The 15,212-nt window shown below is 45.3% G+C and overlaps 1 protein-coding gene and 2 non-coding genes across 3 annotated transcripts; 2 read left to right on the top strand and 1 right to left on the bottom strand.

Moving 5' to 3' along the window:
• The first annotated feature begins 5,873 nt into the window (after nt 1-5,873).
• LOC108111189 (larval serum protein 1 beta chain) lies at nt 5,874-8,457 on the top strand. The gene is made up of 2 exons (XM_017220576.2): nt 5,874-6,083; nt 6,151-8,457. Exons 1-2 carry the CDS (start codon nt 5,874-5,876, stop codon nt 8,314-8,316), a joined length of 2,376 nt encoding a protein of 791 aa, XP_017076065.2. The 3' UTR covers nt 8,317-8,457.
• Nucleotides 8,458-8,731: 274 nt separating this feature from the next.
• Nucleotides 8,732-8,896, top strand: LOC121529975. The gene has a single exon (XR_005993714.1). It is a non-coding gene; the product is annotated as a U1 spliceosomal RNA (small nuclear RNA).
• Nucleotides 8,897-9,704: 808 nt separating this feature from the next.
• Nucleotides 9,705-9,869, bottom strand: LOC121529974. Its single transcript, XR_005993713.1, has one exon. It is a non-coding gene; the product is annotated as a U1 spliceosomal RNA (small nuclear RNA).
• Between the last annotated feature and the right edge of the window lie 5,343 nt (nt 9,870-15,212).

Raw genomic sequence — 15,212 nt, 5'->3', positions numbered from 1 at the left:
AAAGGAGAGGGCGATAGAGATAGAGAAAACCAAATGTAACGAAAAACAAGAATAAGTTTGTGTCAGGGTTACCCGACAAATTATGTACCCTGCACTGGCTCTTAGGATATATATTAAATTTCTATAGTTAGTAAGGAGTTACAAAAACTTCCTTAGGATCCGTTAAGTCCATAGGTCCCTGTCTGACTCACTTGGATAAGTTTCCTAAAGGACATGCGCAGGACATGCCCGTCCGATCAAGAAGTACCCTTCATGAAAAGGCATGAGTCGCTGAATCTGTAGATTTCCAGGGGTTTTCAGCCTGGTTGAGTAGGGCGGGGGCGGGGTAGCGACTTAATCTCCATCTAAACGCAATGGAGTCGTAATAACAACAGAAAACAAATAAAAAACCCAGACCTAGAGAGCAGACACACAGGATATCTGCAAATACATATGCATGATCTGGGCGTTTGTGTGTACATATGGTCGCATTCATAGTTTACTTTTTTTCCACTTCATTTTATACCCACCAGCCACCCCCTCTTTTCCTCCAGGAAAGCAGGAAGCGTAGGAAAAATGGCAATTTGGTGTGCTTTTTTTTCATTTTGCTCATTTCTCTTTTATTTCGAATGTTGACTGACTCCCTGACTCACTTACTTTTGCGTCGTTACAAGCTCCTTTTCTTCTTCCTTTTCCAAGGATGTGCGAGTGTGTGTCTGCGCTGCTGATTAGCCCACTTGGGTGCCATTGGAGTGCTTCATTTGATCCTTGGCCGCAGCTCTAAACTCCCTTCCCCTCCTCCGGTCGAGTTCATGTCCATGTCCTTGTCCCACCAACATTCTGCACACACGTGTCCTCTTGTCTCCGTTTAGGTGTAGTTTCTTCTGCCGCTCGCTCATCTTGTCTCCTGCACTGGCCACAAATATGAGTGTGTTCGGGCACAGCAGCAAAAAAGAAAAATAAACGGAAAAATCAAGCAATATGCTGGGCTTCGATGACCTACGTATTAAGCTTATCGGATATGGCGAGGTAAATTGTACTTCCAATGAATTGTCTGTGGAATTTCAGATTGGGTAAGCTAGATGCTGTCAAGATAAAGTTAACTAACAAATATCTGACAAGAATAATTGGAACTAAATGGCATAGTATATTGTCTCTATTTTTATAAATTACTAATTACTTATTACTAAAGACACAAGATATCTGGGAAATGAAGACTTTTCCCATTTTAAGAACTAAATTGTAGAACCATCTTACAGCGTTTCTAGAGCTCCATCTAACCGAATCGTATCTATCTTTCCCATGTTGCTTACATGCTGCCAGTTACAACGAGTATTGTACATTATTGTGTTGTTGTCTCGCCTCATTTGTGTCCTGCCCTTCCTTTTGTACATTGTCGTCCTTGTTGCCATGTCTTTGTGGTCATTTCCCGCTCCGCTTCTGCCCCCAGCCCCCGCTGCTCAAGAAATGACAGGACGAATGAAGAAATTCCCCACAAAATTGCCGGCAGAGGAACAATGAATTTGCCAGGGTATCGAATGCTTCGACAACTGCCACCCACTCGAACCCTCGCAGTTGCCCTAATTTGGCCATTACCCAGGTTGATGAGATCGTAAAGTGTTGCTCTGTTGCCGAGTGTCTAGATGTCCTTTTTTGTTGCTTCTCACAGAGCGGGGAACATTTTCAGGTCATTTAATTCAAAAGTCATATGTTGCCGTAATTGAAACCCGCAGGGGCAGAAGGCAGAAACAGAAGTCCACTGAATTGCATAATTTGATTAAAATATTACGTCGTATTTATGCTTGGGTTCGGCTTCACTTTGCTGCCAAATCGAATATTTCATGCGAACCACTCAAAATGTTTTCCAGCGGTTGACCCCAAGGGAAAATCAGGGGGGAAGGCTGAAGAGGACCACATTTGCTGACTTGGAAAAGGCGGTCGAGATACAACCAGACCAAAAAGTAGTTTTGTGTAAATTTACATTTTATATTAAAGTGACGCAGCTGTCGTGCCTGTTTTTGCCCGGGCTAAATGAGTTTTTAAGCGCTTCCCATCCGCATGTGTGTGAAACCACAAAAATCAAGGCAAATGCCAGGATGTGGAGGGAGATTTCTAGTCCTTAAAGTGGTGTGCGTTTTTAAGGCTTCTGATTTCCTTATTTATTCAACGTTTTAAGCTCCATGGTTTAAGGACCCTTTGCTCATTTTCCCCGATTTTCATGTGGCTGCAACTAATTAGTGGCTGCTGCACCTGCTCATCATTTTTCCCCGGAAACCCTTTGCTCCCTTTGGCTGGGGTCATTATTAATGCTCTCGCTGCCACTTTGGCCATCTCTGCCAGCCACGTCATCGGATATCGGCGTCTGACCCTTCATCTTCTTCTTCCGTGTCATATGCTCGCCTTTTAATTTTTTTAAAACCGCCCCGAACTGCGCAAAACCCCAAGCCAAACAAGCTGATAAAGTTAAAAGCAGCCACATGAATGAGTGTGTCTACACGGCGAAAAATTAGAAATCTAGAATAGATTAGAATGGAATAGAATCTAGAACATTTTTATATCCCTTTTGGATGCTTCTTTTTCATGCTTTTTATTTTCAAACCTATAATTACCCAATCAATCAAAATGAATAACGTTTTCTCGCAGTGCAGTTCTTGGTTTGTGTGCAGCATGACGGTCCACATGCGACAAAGCACACGATTAAATTACAAAATGTCAATAACGATAACGAAATGAAATTGATTGAAACGAGTGGCGACCACACAATGGATGCGACATCCCATGGAACATACGTATATATAGCTACAGCTACAGCTATAAAGTCCCTGGTCTGGACATCGTCATTCCCTGTCGCGTGATAAATGATGCGTGTGTGCTTGAGTGGATGACACCTTGCAGATATGGCAGATATGGGCACATAGATCGCTGGGCGCACACAATGGCATGTCAATTAAAATGCATGATGTTGAAATCATTCGCAATTAATTCATAATTAAAAGGCGACACATTATCAAAAGTGTGCAGCGGGGTGGTATTTACACAAATTGCGAATGAATATTTATGAGGCAGCACCCATTGCTGGGTGCTCCACTGTCCACGGTCCAGAAGGGGAAATGGCGACTGCACAGGGGAGCCTTTTGAATAAAATCTTGCATTAAAGGTGTCGAAAAGGTGTACCTTATGTACCTTAGAAAGCAGTCGAGTAGTTACCCTAACTGGCCCATTTCAGATCTGTTGAATTTTCGGGGCTTCCAACTTTTGCATTCCGGAACGGGGAACAATGAAATGCACTTAAAACCATTTAGTTGTAGCGACAAAATTTGAAGCTCCGAAATGCGGTTTGTCGAGTGGAGCCAAGGGGGAGTGGGCGAACCCTTTGAAATTAATGTGCGTGCATAAACAAGGAGCCTGGGGGTTGGAGCTTAACTTCGGCAACTTGTCCTCTGGTTACACAGATATAGATGAGGTCCTGGCTGTGGTCCTGTCGTCTCGCTCTTTCAAATTAGCGCCATAAAGTATGCAACAAGCTTTTGCCAGCGCTTTTAATTTGTTCCCCGGCACTACGGCCATCAAATATTCATTTCTGGGGGCTTTCGAGAGCAGTGGGAGGTTCTGGGCGGCCTGAGGTCCATCAGAGTTGAAGACTGGCCTCGTTCTTCAAGGGAAAACTTTCGGCTAATTTGCGTGCGGAAACTAAAACATTTTCCTTGTAGGCGGTTTCGGCGGAGCTTTGTGTGGCTTCCAGTTAACGCTTTGTTTTAAACTAAATTTCCATTCAACTGTCATTTGTGGGGGTCGGGCCCAGCTGCCATCGTCACTGGCTGCCGGAATTATGCCATCCCCATCCGAAGTCTGATTCGGCTGCTGCCCTGTCATAAGCAAACAATTAATGACTGACAAGTAATTAAAAGTGCTGCGATAAGTCAGGTCGGAAAACCCCATCTCCATCATCAGGCAGTGGCGAGAAGGAGCCATCAGTCGATGGCTTTGATTGGGTCATAAAATTAAATAAACGGCTGACTAAATTCCACTATCAAATTGAATTCGGCAATTTGTCTCTGCACTGCAGCGCCGTTTATTATGCAAAGGATCTCGGCAGCGGGGGTGGCGGCGGAAGTCGGATGGAGAGCAAACTGTTTATGTTGCCTGCTTGGCCCATAAAAAAGAGGCGGACTGCGGTTCTTCGCCGGAAATCTCATTTTGTTTGTAAATCAGCAATTTGCAGCCGGGCACAGGACCTTCTCGATGTCGTTGTCGCCTCACTCGCAAGGGAAACACCCACATCGCTACACAGGACATAAATATTGGAAATCAAAGAAGGTTAAGGGTCATACTTTAGCATTTTATAGGTTTCTAAGAATACATTTTAGTTGCTTTTCAATCACACCTTTCTGTTCAATACATATTTATGATTCAAGTATTAACTACAAGCACCAAAATGAACAACACCTGACACTTTTCTTGCAGTGCACACACTCACATTTTTAAACGCTCAATAAGATTGGAAAATTGATGGCGGTATTGCTCATTGGTTTGGTAACGCTTTCCCCCCGCTCGCTTTCCGGCTACCCGTTCGCTTATCGCTCAGCAGTATTCCCCTCTCCGGCTGTACGGCTCTCCGGCAGAAGCCGCTCCACCCACTTGGTAAGTAAGTAAATCCCTCATTTTCAGTGAAAATAAAAATTGCCCCAGCAGCGTAACGCAAAATAAACACATTTAAGTTGCAAATTGAATTTTGCATAATCCCAGGCGCTGTAGCGATGCCACTTGGGCTGGGATTCAGGGTTTCTGTTCTTGGTTCTGGGCTTCAGGGCTTCTGGATTTCCTTATCCCGGGTCCGTCTTCGTCCTGTCCTGTCTATCTGCCGCTCCTTTTTTATTCGCTGGCATTGGCACTGGCACTGGCGCTGGCACACTTCACATCAGCGCATGAGACGGAATTTCTGATTAGTTGCCATGGATTCCCCTCCTTCATCTGGCTGCCACCGCGCCCAACACTTTGCACTTGTTTACTCTGCTTTGACTTTGCCGGAATTCTATTTATTTTCGAAAATTTCTTTTGGGAAATCTCCCACACCACGCAGCATTCAACCCACATGAATGTCACACACGCAGAAGGACGAACGCCTCCTAGTCCTAGGCGTGTGATCCTGGGGGATTTGCAAAGTAGCCGCGTAATTGAATTTACTTTATACTTTGCCTGATTAGAAAAAGTTGATTGGATTTCACGCAGCCTCATATGTCGACACTTGAGACGAGGGAGCTCTTTTTCCAGGGCCTATCTGCTCTGTCTGGTCCAAGCCAATTAATATTCCCAGGCTGAAGGAATGGTAACACATGATGTTGATAGTTATCATATAGTAAATATTAATCTAGTTAAAAACTATTCCAAAGCTGAATAATCATTCTAAATTTATCAAAAGAACCAAAAAATTCTGGAAATAAATTCACAAAAACAAAAATGCATCCGAAAAGATTCGAGATAGCTGGACGCGGATTTGGATTTGTCTGACGTAGTCTTGTTTCGATTGCACCTGCAGATGGCTCTTGGCAACACGAGGAACAGAGCTCGGGCTTTGATAAGTGATAAGAGGGTACCAAGGCGAGTTTGAGTGATAAGCGGCAGCTCGACGACAGCTGCGCAGCGAAATTGGCGACAGATGGCGCGATCGGAGCACCTAAGATACACCCGATGACCCCTGAACTGCTACTAAACTGCAGCGCGATATCTCGCCACAGGTTCTAAGCTTCGTATCTCACAATCGTAGGCGGAACTTTGGGTATATAAGCAGCCCCTTGGACGGCAGTTAGGCAACAGTCTTTAGGCATTGGATCCACTGGGTGCATCTGATCCGGAGCAGTTGAGTGCAGAGTGAAGAGTTGCAGGAGTCCTCCAACATGAAGATCGCCATCGCATTGCTGGCCTGCCTGGCCGTGGTCGCCGCGACCAACTTCCACCAGACCCACGAGGTCAAGATTGCCGACAAGGCTTTCCTGGCAAAGCAGAAGTTCCTCTTCGAGATCGTCTACCGCGTGGAGGATCCTCTGATGTTCGAGGAGCACATCAAGCAAGGCCAGAAATTCTACTTTGAGGAGTCCTACTACACGGTGAGTGTAGGCCAATGGCACCCTAAAAGCAAAGGAAATAATTGGTCTTTAACTTTCCACCCGTCAGCACTACGACCTATACATGAAGAAGTTCTTCGAGGCCTACAAGGCTAAGGCCCTGCTGCCCAAGGGTGAGTTCTTCGGCGCCCTGGCCATGTCCCATGCCAAGCAGGCACGCGGCCTGTTCAACTTCTTCTACTACGCCAAGGACTGGGAGACCTTCATGACCAACGTCGCCTGGGCCCGCATGCACGTGAACGAGGGCATGTTCGTCTACGCCCTGACAATGGCCGTGATCCACCGCAACGACTTCCACGGACTGATGCTTCCCTCGATCTACGAGATCTTCCCTCAGTTCTTCTTCAACAGCAAGTTCGTCTACGAGGCCGAGAAGTTCGACTACGAGATGTGGATGAAGATGACCATGTACGAGAAGGAGTACATGGACGTGTACTACAAGACCCACAGCCACGGCTACGGATACGGAAACATGTACCAGTCCAGCGACTACATGTACATGAAGGACTACAAGATGTGGCAGTGGTGGAAACTGATGGGTCTGGGCGAGCACTGGTACAGCGAGGACAAGTACATCCTCCGCGAGAACATCTATGAGTTCAACCAGGAAACCAAGTGGATCTCGATGATGAAGGACGTCAAGAAGTTCTACATGCCAGTGGACTACACCCGCGACCTGGACATCTACAACGAAGAATCTAAGCTGTCCTACTTCACCGAGGACTTGGGCTGGAACGCCTACTGGTACTACTTGAACATGGACTACTCCTTCTTCCTGGACGGCAAGACCTTCGATCTGACCAAGGACCGTCGCGGCGAGTGGTGGCTGTACAATGTGCACCAGCTTCTCAGCAGGTACTACATGGAGCGTCTGTCCCACGGATTCGGCGAGATCCCCGAGTTCTCCTGGTACCACCAGATCGAGATGGGCTACGATCCCCAGATGATCTACTACAACGGCATCGGCTACAGCTACCGCAAGAACTACTACGAGATGAAGACCTACGGCAACTTCGATATGCTGGACAAGATCACCGGATTCATGAAGCGCGTGCACAACATCGTCGAAATGGGCTACTACAAGACCGCCGACGGTCACATGATCGATCTCCGCAAACCGGAATCCGTTGAGTACATTGGCAACATGATGCAAGGCAACGTTGACGCCATGGACAAGATGTTCTACCAGTTCTGGTACATGATGGCCCATATGTACTTCGCCGACACCGACTACCACCAGATGGATGTCTACCCCAACGTGATGCTGAACTTCGAGACCATGATGCGCGACCCCATGTACTACATGTTCTACAAGTCGATCGCCCAGGTTTACTTCCAATTCATGCACTACCTGCCCAAGTACACCAAGGAGCAGCTCCTGATGCCCGGCGTCACCATGAAGCATGTGGAGGTCAGCGATCTGACCACCTACTTCGACCTGGTTGACTTCGATGTGACCAACATGCTCAACGACAAGATGGTCTTCCAGGACGGCAAGTTCGTGTGGGACAAGGCCTTGTTTGCCCGCCAGATGCGCCTGAACCACAAGCCCTTCACCTACACCTACACCATCGAGTCCGACAAGGTTGAGAAGGTCGTGATCCGCGCCTTCTTGGGACCCAAGTTCGATGAGTTCGGCAAGACCATTTCCTTGACCGAGAACCGCATGAACTTCATGGAGGTCGATGAGTTCTACTACGAATTGAAGGCCGGCAGCAACATGATCACCCGCAAGTCTAGCGACTTCTACTGGACCGTTAAGGACCGCACCACCTACACCGAGCTATACTACTACACCATGATGGCCTTCGACGGCAAGTACAACTTCCCCCTGAACCTCAGCGAGCCCCACTGCGGATTCCCCGATCGTCTTGTTCTGCCCATGGGCTGGAAGAAGGGAATGCCCATGCAGATGTTCTTCATGGTGGTGCCCTACGTCGCCCCCGCCCACGAGCAGTTCTCCAGCTTCGACTACACCTACTCCTGCGGAATCGGATCCGGGGCCCGCTTCGTAGACAGCATGCCTTTCGGCTACCCCTTCGACCGCGAGATCGACGAGTACGAGTTCTTCGTGCCCAACATGTACTTCAAGGATGTGATGATCTACCACGCCGACACCATGGAGCAGTACTACAAGTACAAGAGCTACTCGAACTACGGCCACTTCGACTACACCTTCTTCAACGACTACTACACCAAGTACTTCAAGTTCTAAGCATCGTCGCTGTGTGTGTGGCTACGATTGCGAGAAGCGGAATACGACCATGGAACGAACACCCCAGTGAGCGGATGTATTTATGTCTGATGTTTAGTATATAAGCAGCGCAAAAAGTCTAATAAACTTTTCAAAAACCAAGCAAATGTGTTGGATTAATGTGTTTCTTGCTACTGTTCAGACCTCTAATGCATATCAATATGTAAATATCAAAGATTGTCTTCAAATGATTTTAAAAACGAGTACATTTTTGATATTGGGAGCCACAGCCGAAGCCATACAAGAGTTATTTAAAAAATAGTGACAAGTGTAGCATACTTTTGGGGGTAAGTTTTCTGCGCGGCTGTATACCTAAAATTCCCAACTGTTTCTAGCTGTTTCCTCATGGAAACCCATCCCCAGAGCTGAGAAAAGCATACTTACCTGGCGTAGAGGTTAACCGTGATCACGAAGGCGGTTCCTCCGGAGTGAGGCTTGGCCATTGCACCTCGGCTGAGTTGACCTCTGCGATTATTCCTAATGTGAATAACTCGTGCGTGTAATTTTTGGTAGCCGGGAATGGCGTTCGCGCCGTCCCGACATTACAAATAAATTTTATATTGTATTAGTGTGCCTATTCGTATCTTTGTTATGAAACAGAGGGATTGATTTCGGACGAGCTATTTTTGTGTTTTGACTAGGAAGAAAAATACGGCATGTGCACGTTTTGTTGAGTGGTGAAGGAGATGTGCAGTCAGTCAGCAGTTTCTTTGGCCGTGGATTCTCGGGCAGCGTACAAATGAATATGCCTTTGCAATACAGCTATGACAGGAGTATTGGGAGTATCAATTTCTGAGGGAAAACAGAAAAGTTGTTTTAGATGATTTTAATTTTATGTGTTTACAAACCCTCTGCCTCTGTCTTGAACAATGTTATGAATGAAAAAACGGTATACTGTATCTGTGGCTACCTTTGAACGTTATCGTATCTGACTAATCTTATTACTTGAAAACTCTTACCATCCAAGAGCAAAGCAACTCCATTCAGTACCAAGCTAGATAACACTTCTTTTAGGGTAGCTGAATACGGTGTCTGCACACAACATCACATACTTTTTTTTTTTGATTTAACACAGTAAAATACATTCATTGAACGTCAATCAGCCAACTTAATGGCTATAATACGTTGAGAACAACAATGACAAATAACATAAATACATTGCAGGAAGAACATCACATACTCATACTGATTTTATAACTAACTCCCAATAACAAATGAGTTTCGGCTACGCTGCAGAAAATAATCCAGAATGGGAAACTCACGAAGGTCATCACTAAGTTGATATGCGGGAAGACAACTATCTTATCTAAACTAACTAAAAATGAACCATTTTAAAATTTATTTGTAATGTCGGGACGGCGCGAACGCCATTCCCGGCTACCAAAAATTACACGCACGAGTTATTCACATTAGGAATAATCGCAGAGGTCAACTCAGCCGAGGTGCAATGGCCAAGCCTCACTCCGGAGGAACCGCCTTCGTGATCACGGTTAACCTCTACGCCAGGTAAGTATGCTTTGCTCTGCTCTGGGGATGGGTTTCCATGAGGAAGCAGCTAGAACTGATTGGGAATTGCAACTATTACTTCGCGTGGAAAACTCACCCTGAAAGTAGGTTAGAGGGAAGTAACTCATTGAAGAAGGAAAAACTCTCTCTATTCGAGTGTTAATATGTAAGTATACATACTCGTATATGGTTTTATCTGTTTCTCACACTCTTCCATACACCAACTGTTATGGGAAGTCATAAAAATCTTTGGAAATTTAAATTTGAGATATTTTGATTTAATTTCCATTTGAAAATATACAATGAAAATGGCTTACAGCAACTTCACATGCCACGAACATATCTAGAATGAAAACATTTCCAATGGTGAGAATAAATCAGCGGGATATGGTTAACCTGAAAAAGGAGAACGGCTGCCTGAATTCGAATATTTATGGGAAAAATAAATGGTTTGGCAGAATTTCAGAGGCCGCAGAAAAAGTAATAATCGAAATAGTTTCAGGAACTGGAAAATTCGATGGTGAGAATAGATCAGCGGGAGATGGGACCCGAAAGTGATTTAATTTATGGCAATTACAAATTGTTATTAGGAATTTGCGGTCAACGAGTCCACACAACCGCAGGTAAATTAAAAATCAAATGGGAAATGAACAAGGCTGAAAAAGCAGCAGGAAAATGACTGTTGACATAGGCCGCATATTCTGTGTGATGTTTGTTTGTTGTCTGTTAGTTTGTTTGCGGCCCACTCGTGTCCTTTTGCATTATTCCAACGCACATTGTGAACGATAACAGGAGAGGACTCAGGCTGAAGGACTAGCTGGAAATGCATAATTAAACTAACAAACACAGGCCATCAATTTGGCCTGTCGCTCTGTTTTTGATGAGCACTTGACAAAACGCTAATGAAAGAGACGGCGGAGAGGCGATGGCTGCGTGTTTGTGTTTTTGCGGCATTTTAATTAATAAATGTGCATCTAGTTTGCCCGGAGAACAGACCCACCAACCACCATCGGGCGGCCGACCAACTTTGCCACATTAGCTGCAATTCAACTTTATCAATAGGCTTCTAATTAACTCGCACATGGGCCAATCTTTCGCACACAGTGCGTCCTGAAGAGTCCTTTCCGCAACAAAAGCTGCTGGCCCACACTTTTTCGATGAGTTTGCTGATCTATGTTTCGGGTTTCATGTTTAATCAATTCAGTAAAGTTATGTAATGCGTCACGTACGGTGAACATCTTCTCCTGATATAGTTCCTGGTGGATGGCACTACACTTCAGAAAATATAATACTACACAGTCAAATTGAGAAGAAAAGACACTCATCCTCTTTAGTATTAAAGTCAAAAAAGGTCTGAATATGGAATGTAAAACCTCGTTGATCTTGCAATTAATTTCCCGATAAAGGAGAATTTACGATATATTTATCTTAAAATATCAGAGAAACTCTTTCTCTTTTTATTCAGCAGAGATCAAAGTGGGTGGCAGGAGAACTTTGAGCATCCTCTCGACGGGCGTCCGAGTGCGATTCCTGCGTAATTATTTCAGCATTAAGCTGCCCCCGCAGATGGAAACTTTTTTGCCGAGCAAACAGCGAAACTTTGCCATCATATTTTCTTGCTGCCGAGTCGTGTCCTTTGTGCCTGGCCCAGTTTTCTGGCCAGGAGGAAGACGAGCGTGGGCAGCATAAGCAGGGATAAGTGCTCCTGAGTGGACAGGACTCATTGTGCGCCGGCCTCCATTAGAGCTGACTGAGCGAATAATAAACAAGAAGCAATCGCAGGGCAAGAAATTCGCCTCCTTCCCCTTTGCGGACTTTTGCTTTTTGTTCCGTTCGGGCGGTGTTTAAAAGCATTTCCATGCTAAAACAAAAGGCCATTCAATAGGATTTCGCCTTTATGGGACTGGCTGCCCAAATGCGGCTTAAGTTGGTGCCTCCTCCCCCGCCTTCCTGGCACCCACCTTGCAGTCAAAGTCCTTTTGGACATCCAGGACATCCACAGTTGGCACTCTCGCATTATTTACATGCTCGCCCTCTCAGTATTTACTCGTCCAAGTCGCCTGTCCTTCGTTTCCTCTGTTCTCAGTGAAATTCTAAACCTTTTATGGTGGGTGAAGATGGGCGGGGAAGGTCGTATGCAATGCCTCAAACAAACCGAAGCTTTTAAAATATTCATAGAATTGCTTTAATAACGGCAAATGAGCAAGCCGAAACGTACTGGCAGACCCGAAATGTCATTTTAGGATGTGCACAGCGAAAAAACTTCCATCATTCAAGTTTACAAGTTTTCAGGTTTTCAATGTAAGAAAACCAATTTCCCACAGTGTGGAGTATTCATTTTCCTATCCAATTGTCTATCTCTATTGGCGGATGGCATATGGCTGGGAGGGGGGAGTAGGCCACAGGTTATGCGGCAAAAAGCAATTTTTATTTACCAGAGGGATGGATCCACTAGATCCACCGACTTCGTTCCCTTAACTTTCGTTGACTGATTGGCGAGACGGCGCCAGAGCGCAAATACTGGAGACCGGAGACCGAAGACCGGCGACCGGAGACAAACGAGGCGTCCATCTCAAGATGCCACCTCCCCAGTCCCAGAACCCATCCCCCGACAAGCGACTCCATCGGGTTGGTATGCAAATCAGGGACGACGACGCCGAGCAGGAAGTTGATTAAATGACAAAATAAATAGAAAGTGAAGGATAATGTCAACATTCTAAGTGGTTTTCTTTTAAAAAGCTTAACTGACAATGAACCGCAGGGCAGCGGTTGTCCCGCTTTCCCGCTGAAATGTTGGGGGTCCTGCGACCACGGCATCAAGTTGAATAAATTATTTTTGTGACTGGCGGGCAGGCTGGAATCTGGATGGGGGAAGCTGCAGGAGTCGGGATACAGGACACGAGTCCTCGAGGTCGCTGCCACAGGAAATTGACTTTGATAGTGCATGAAATTTGATGATAATTTAACATTTTTCAATTTGGGTTTATGGACCCCAGAATCCACGTGGCGGCTACACTGGGAATAATTGGTTTCTGTGAAATATGCAAAGGAAATCAAAAATATATCAACCTTAAGATGTACACTGGATGGTTTTCTCTGAGTGCACCTCCATATGAAGCTGCTTGAAGTGCACGGGGATGATAAGGGATAAGGGTGGCAGTCGAGCATCCCCGTCGGCGGCTAATGAGCTGCCCTTATTAAATTGAGCGTGCGGAAATGTTGGACAACGCCAAAGCCAAAGTCAAAGTCAAAGTCTCTTATCCTGACAGCGGCAAATTGTTTTGCCCGCGTTGACAAATGCCTGGCTCGGCTGGCCGGGCTCTCGTTTAGCCGTTTTTGTGTCGCCAATTTAATTGAAAGAAGTCCCGCTGGGAGCCTCTTTGGCGCTGTTCCTAATTGGTTGCCCCGGATGCAGCAGATCCACTTCGGAACACTGTCCGGTCTTCGAGGACAAATGGCGGCGACACGTATGCATCATTAAGTTTTTGGCCAGACGCCAAGTCTGTCGCTTGGCTGAGTTAGATGCGACATGAAAGGAGCAAAAGGAGTACTCATGACGTAGGTGTACTTTACCTAAGTATATGGTTAAAGAAAGAATAGTCTTGTAGGTCCGCTGATATATTAATAAATTGCAACTTGATAATAGTATGATTCGAGACAATACATATTGTGGCTGACCTCCTCTTAACCCTCTGATAAGCAGTATCAGCTGCTGAGCAATAACCCCGAGCTCTGTTCAGTGTGCTGGGATCTTCTGGCTGACTCAGTTCGTGATTTTAAAGACAATGCAAATCTTTAACATATTAATTTTTGTGGTCACTCTACGGTCCTCAGAAAGTCAGAGTTCTGAAAAGCTAGAGTGGAAGGGAGTTGTCAAATTGCAATTTAATTCAAACTCTGAAGATTCATCTGAACTTACTGACAGCCAATTAAGTGTTCCCAATAATGATACCTTTAGTCCCCGAGTTCTGGTCTCTGGGAACTCCGAACATCCCATAGATACAAGCAAACTACCTGTGGATTTGGTAAGGATCTGGCTGAGGGAACTGGGCCTATTCCAGTTTCAGAAAGAGCTCCTCCAAGCCAAACACATCACCAAGAAGGGAGCAGTTCTTTTCGAGCTGAAGAATGCACTGATGGCCAGCCAGGTAGTCGAAGCCTGGAGCAAGTCTCCGAAGAAGGGAGTTCTCGTGGGCTTAACTGCCAATCAAACTGAGATTGACTTTTTCAATGATTTTCCAAAGAGCGAATTTGACTGAATAAAAATATAAGTTGTTCAAGAAATGTATAAAGTAATCTCAAAAGAGATTAAATCCAAAATTATAACCTTTAATATGGGTTTTAAAATAATAATTTTTGTCTTTTATGTCTGATAACTTGAATGGCATCTGGTAGGAGCTGCAGGAGCCGCTGGGGGATCCGGGCTGTGGCTGTTTTGATGCTTGTCAAACAAATTATAAGCCACAGACTCAGCTCAAGTGCCTCAACGAAAGCGGTTTACCCACTTGTGTTCATCGTCCTCCGGCTCAATCCCATGCTCATTTCCAACCTCATCCCGGCAGTTGCTGTTTTGTTGTAAACTTTCCATGCTGCCTCTGCCAAAAGCAGCTTATGGCTAATCCGCATATGGCAAATGATATAATATATGCATGAAGACCAAGAAGGAATACCATCGGGCAGGGGCTAAGGCTGAGGCTGAAGCTGGGGCTGGGGCAGGGGCAGGGGGCAGGGGGCGATTTAATGGAACTTTCTGGGATGCACAGAACTCTAAACCTGACAAAGCAATTTCCACTGTGACACATTTTCCAGCCACACAGATCCACTCGAGCTTCAAGTTTCGAGTGCAATTTATTTGCTACATGTTTGCAAATATAAATACAAATGTACGAGCATAAATAATAAAAACATATTAGTGCACATTTTAATTCGTTTTTATTAAAATGCGCGCAGTCTGTCGAAAGCGGGATGGTTTTCCCAGGGAACTGGCAAATGGGAGCTGTCTGTCTGTTTGGTTTGCGGCTTGGCTGCCTGTCAGTCAGTCTCGTTAGTGGGTTAAAGGCTCTCCTGATGGAGGGGGTTAATGTGTAGCAGGGGGCTAAGGGGACGCGAGGAAGACGCACTTACATCGGTGCACAATTTTTTACATTAATGTGTAAAGTGCTCGCTCTGCTACAGATACAAAAATACACATACACAAATACAAGTACAAATACAAATACAGAACGTGTGCCGTCGAGGGAAATTAAAATAAAAGGCAAACACAAACAAACAAACTACAGCAAATGCCACTACAACTATATGAGCTTCAATATGTACAGTGCGGGCCATAAAAATATGACTAAAGCTAATGA

Source organism: Drosophila eugracilis, unplaced genomic scaffold (assembly GCF_018153835.1).
Source record: "Drosophila eugracilis isolate 14026-0451.02 unplaced genomic scaffold, ASM1815383v1 contig_2152, whole genome shotgun sequence".
NCBI lineage: Eukaryota > Metazoa > Arthropoda > Insecta > Diptera > Drosophilidae > Drosophila > Drosophila eugracilis.
The sequence above is the reverse complement of the archived record's forward strand: the minus strand, read 5'-3'. Positions and strand labels throughout refer to the sequence as shown.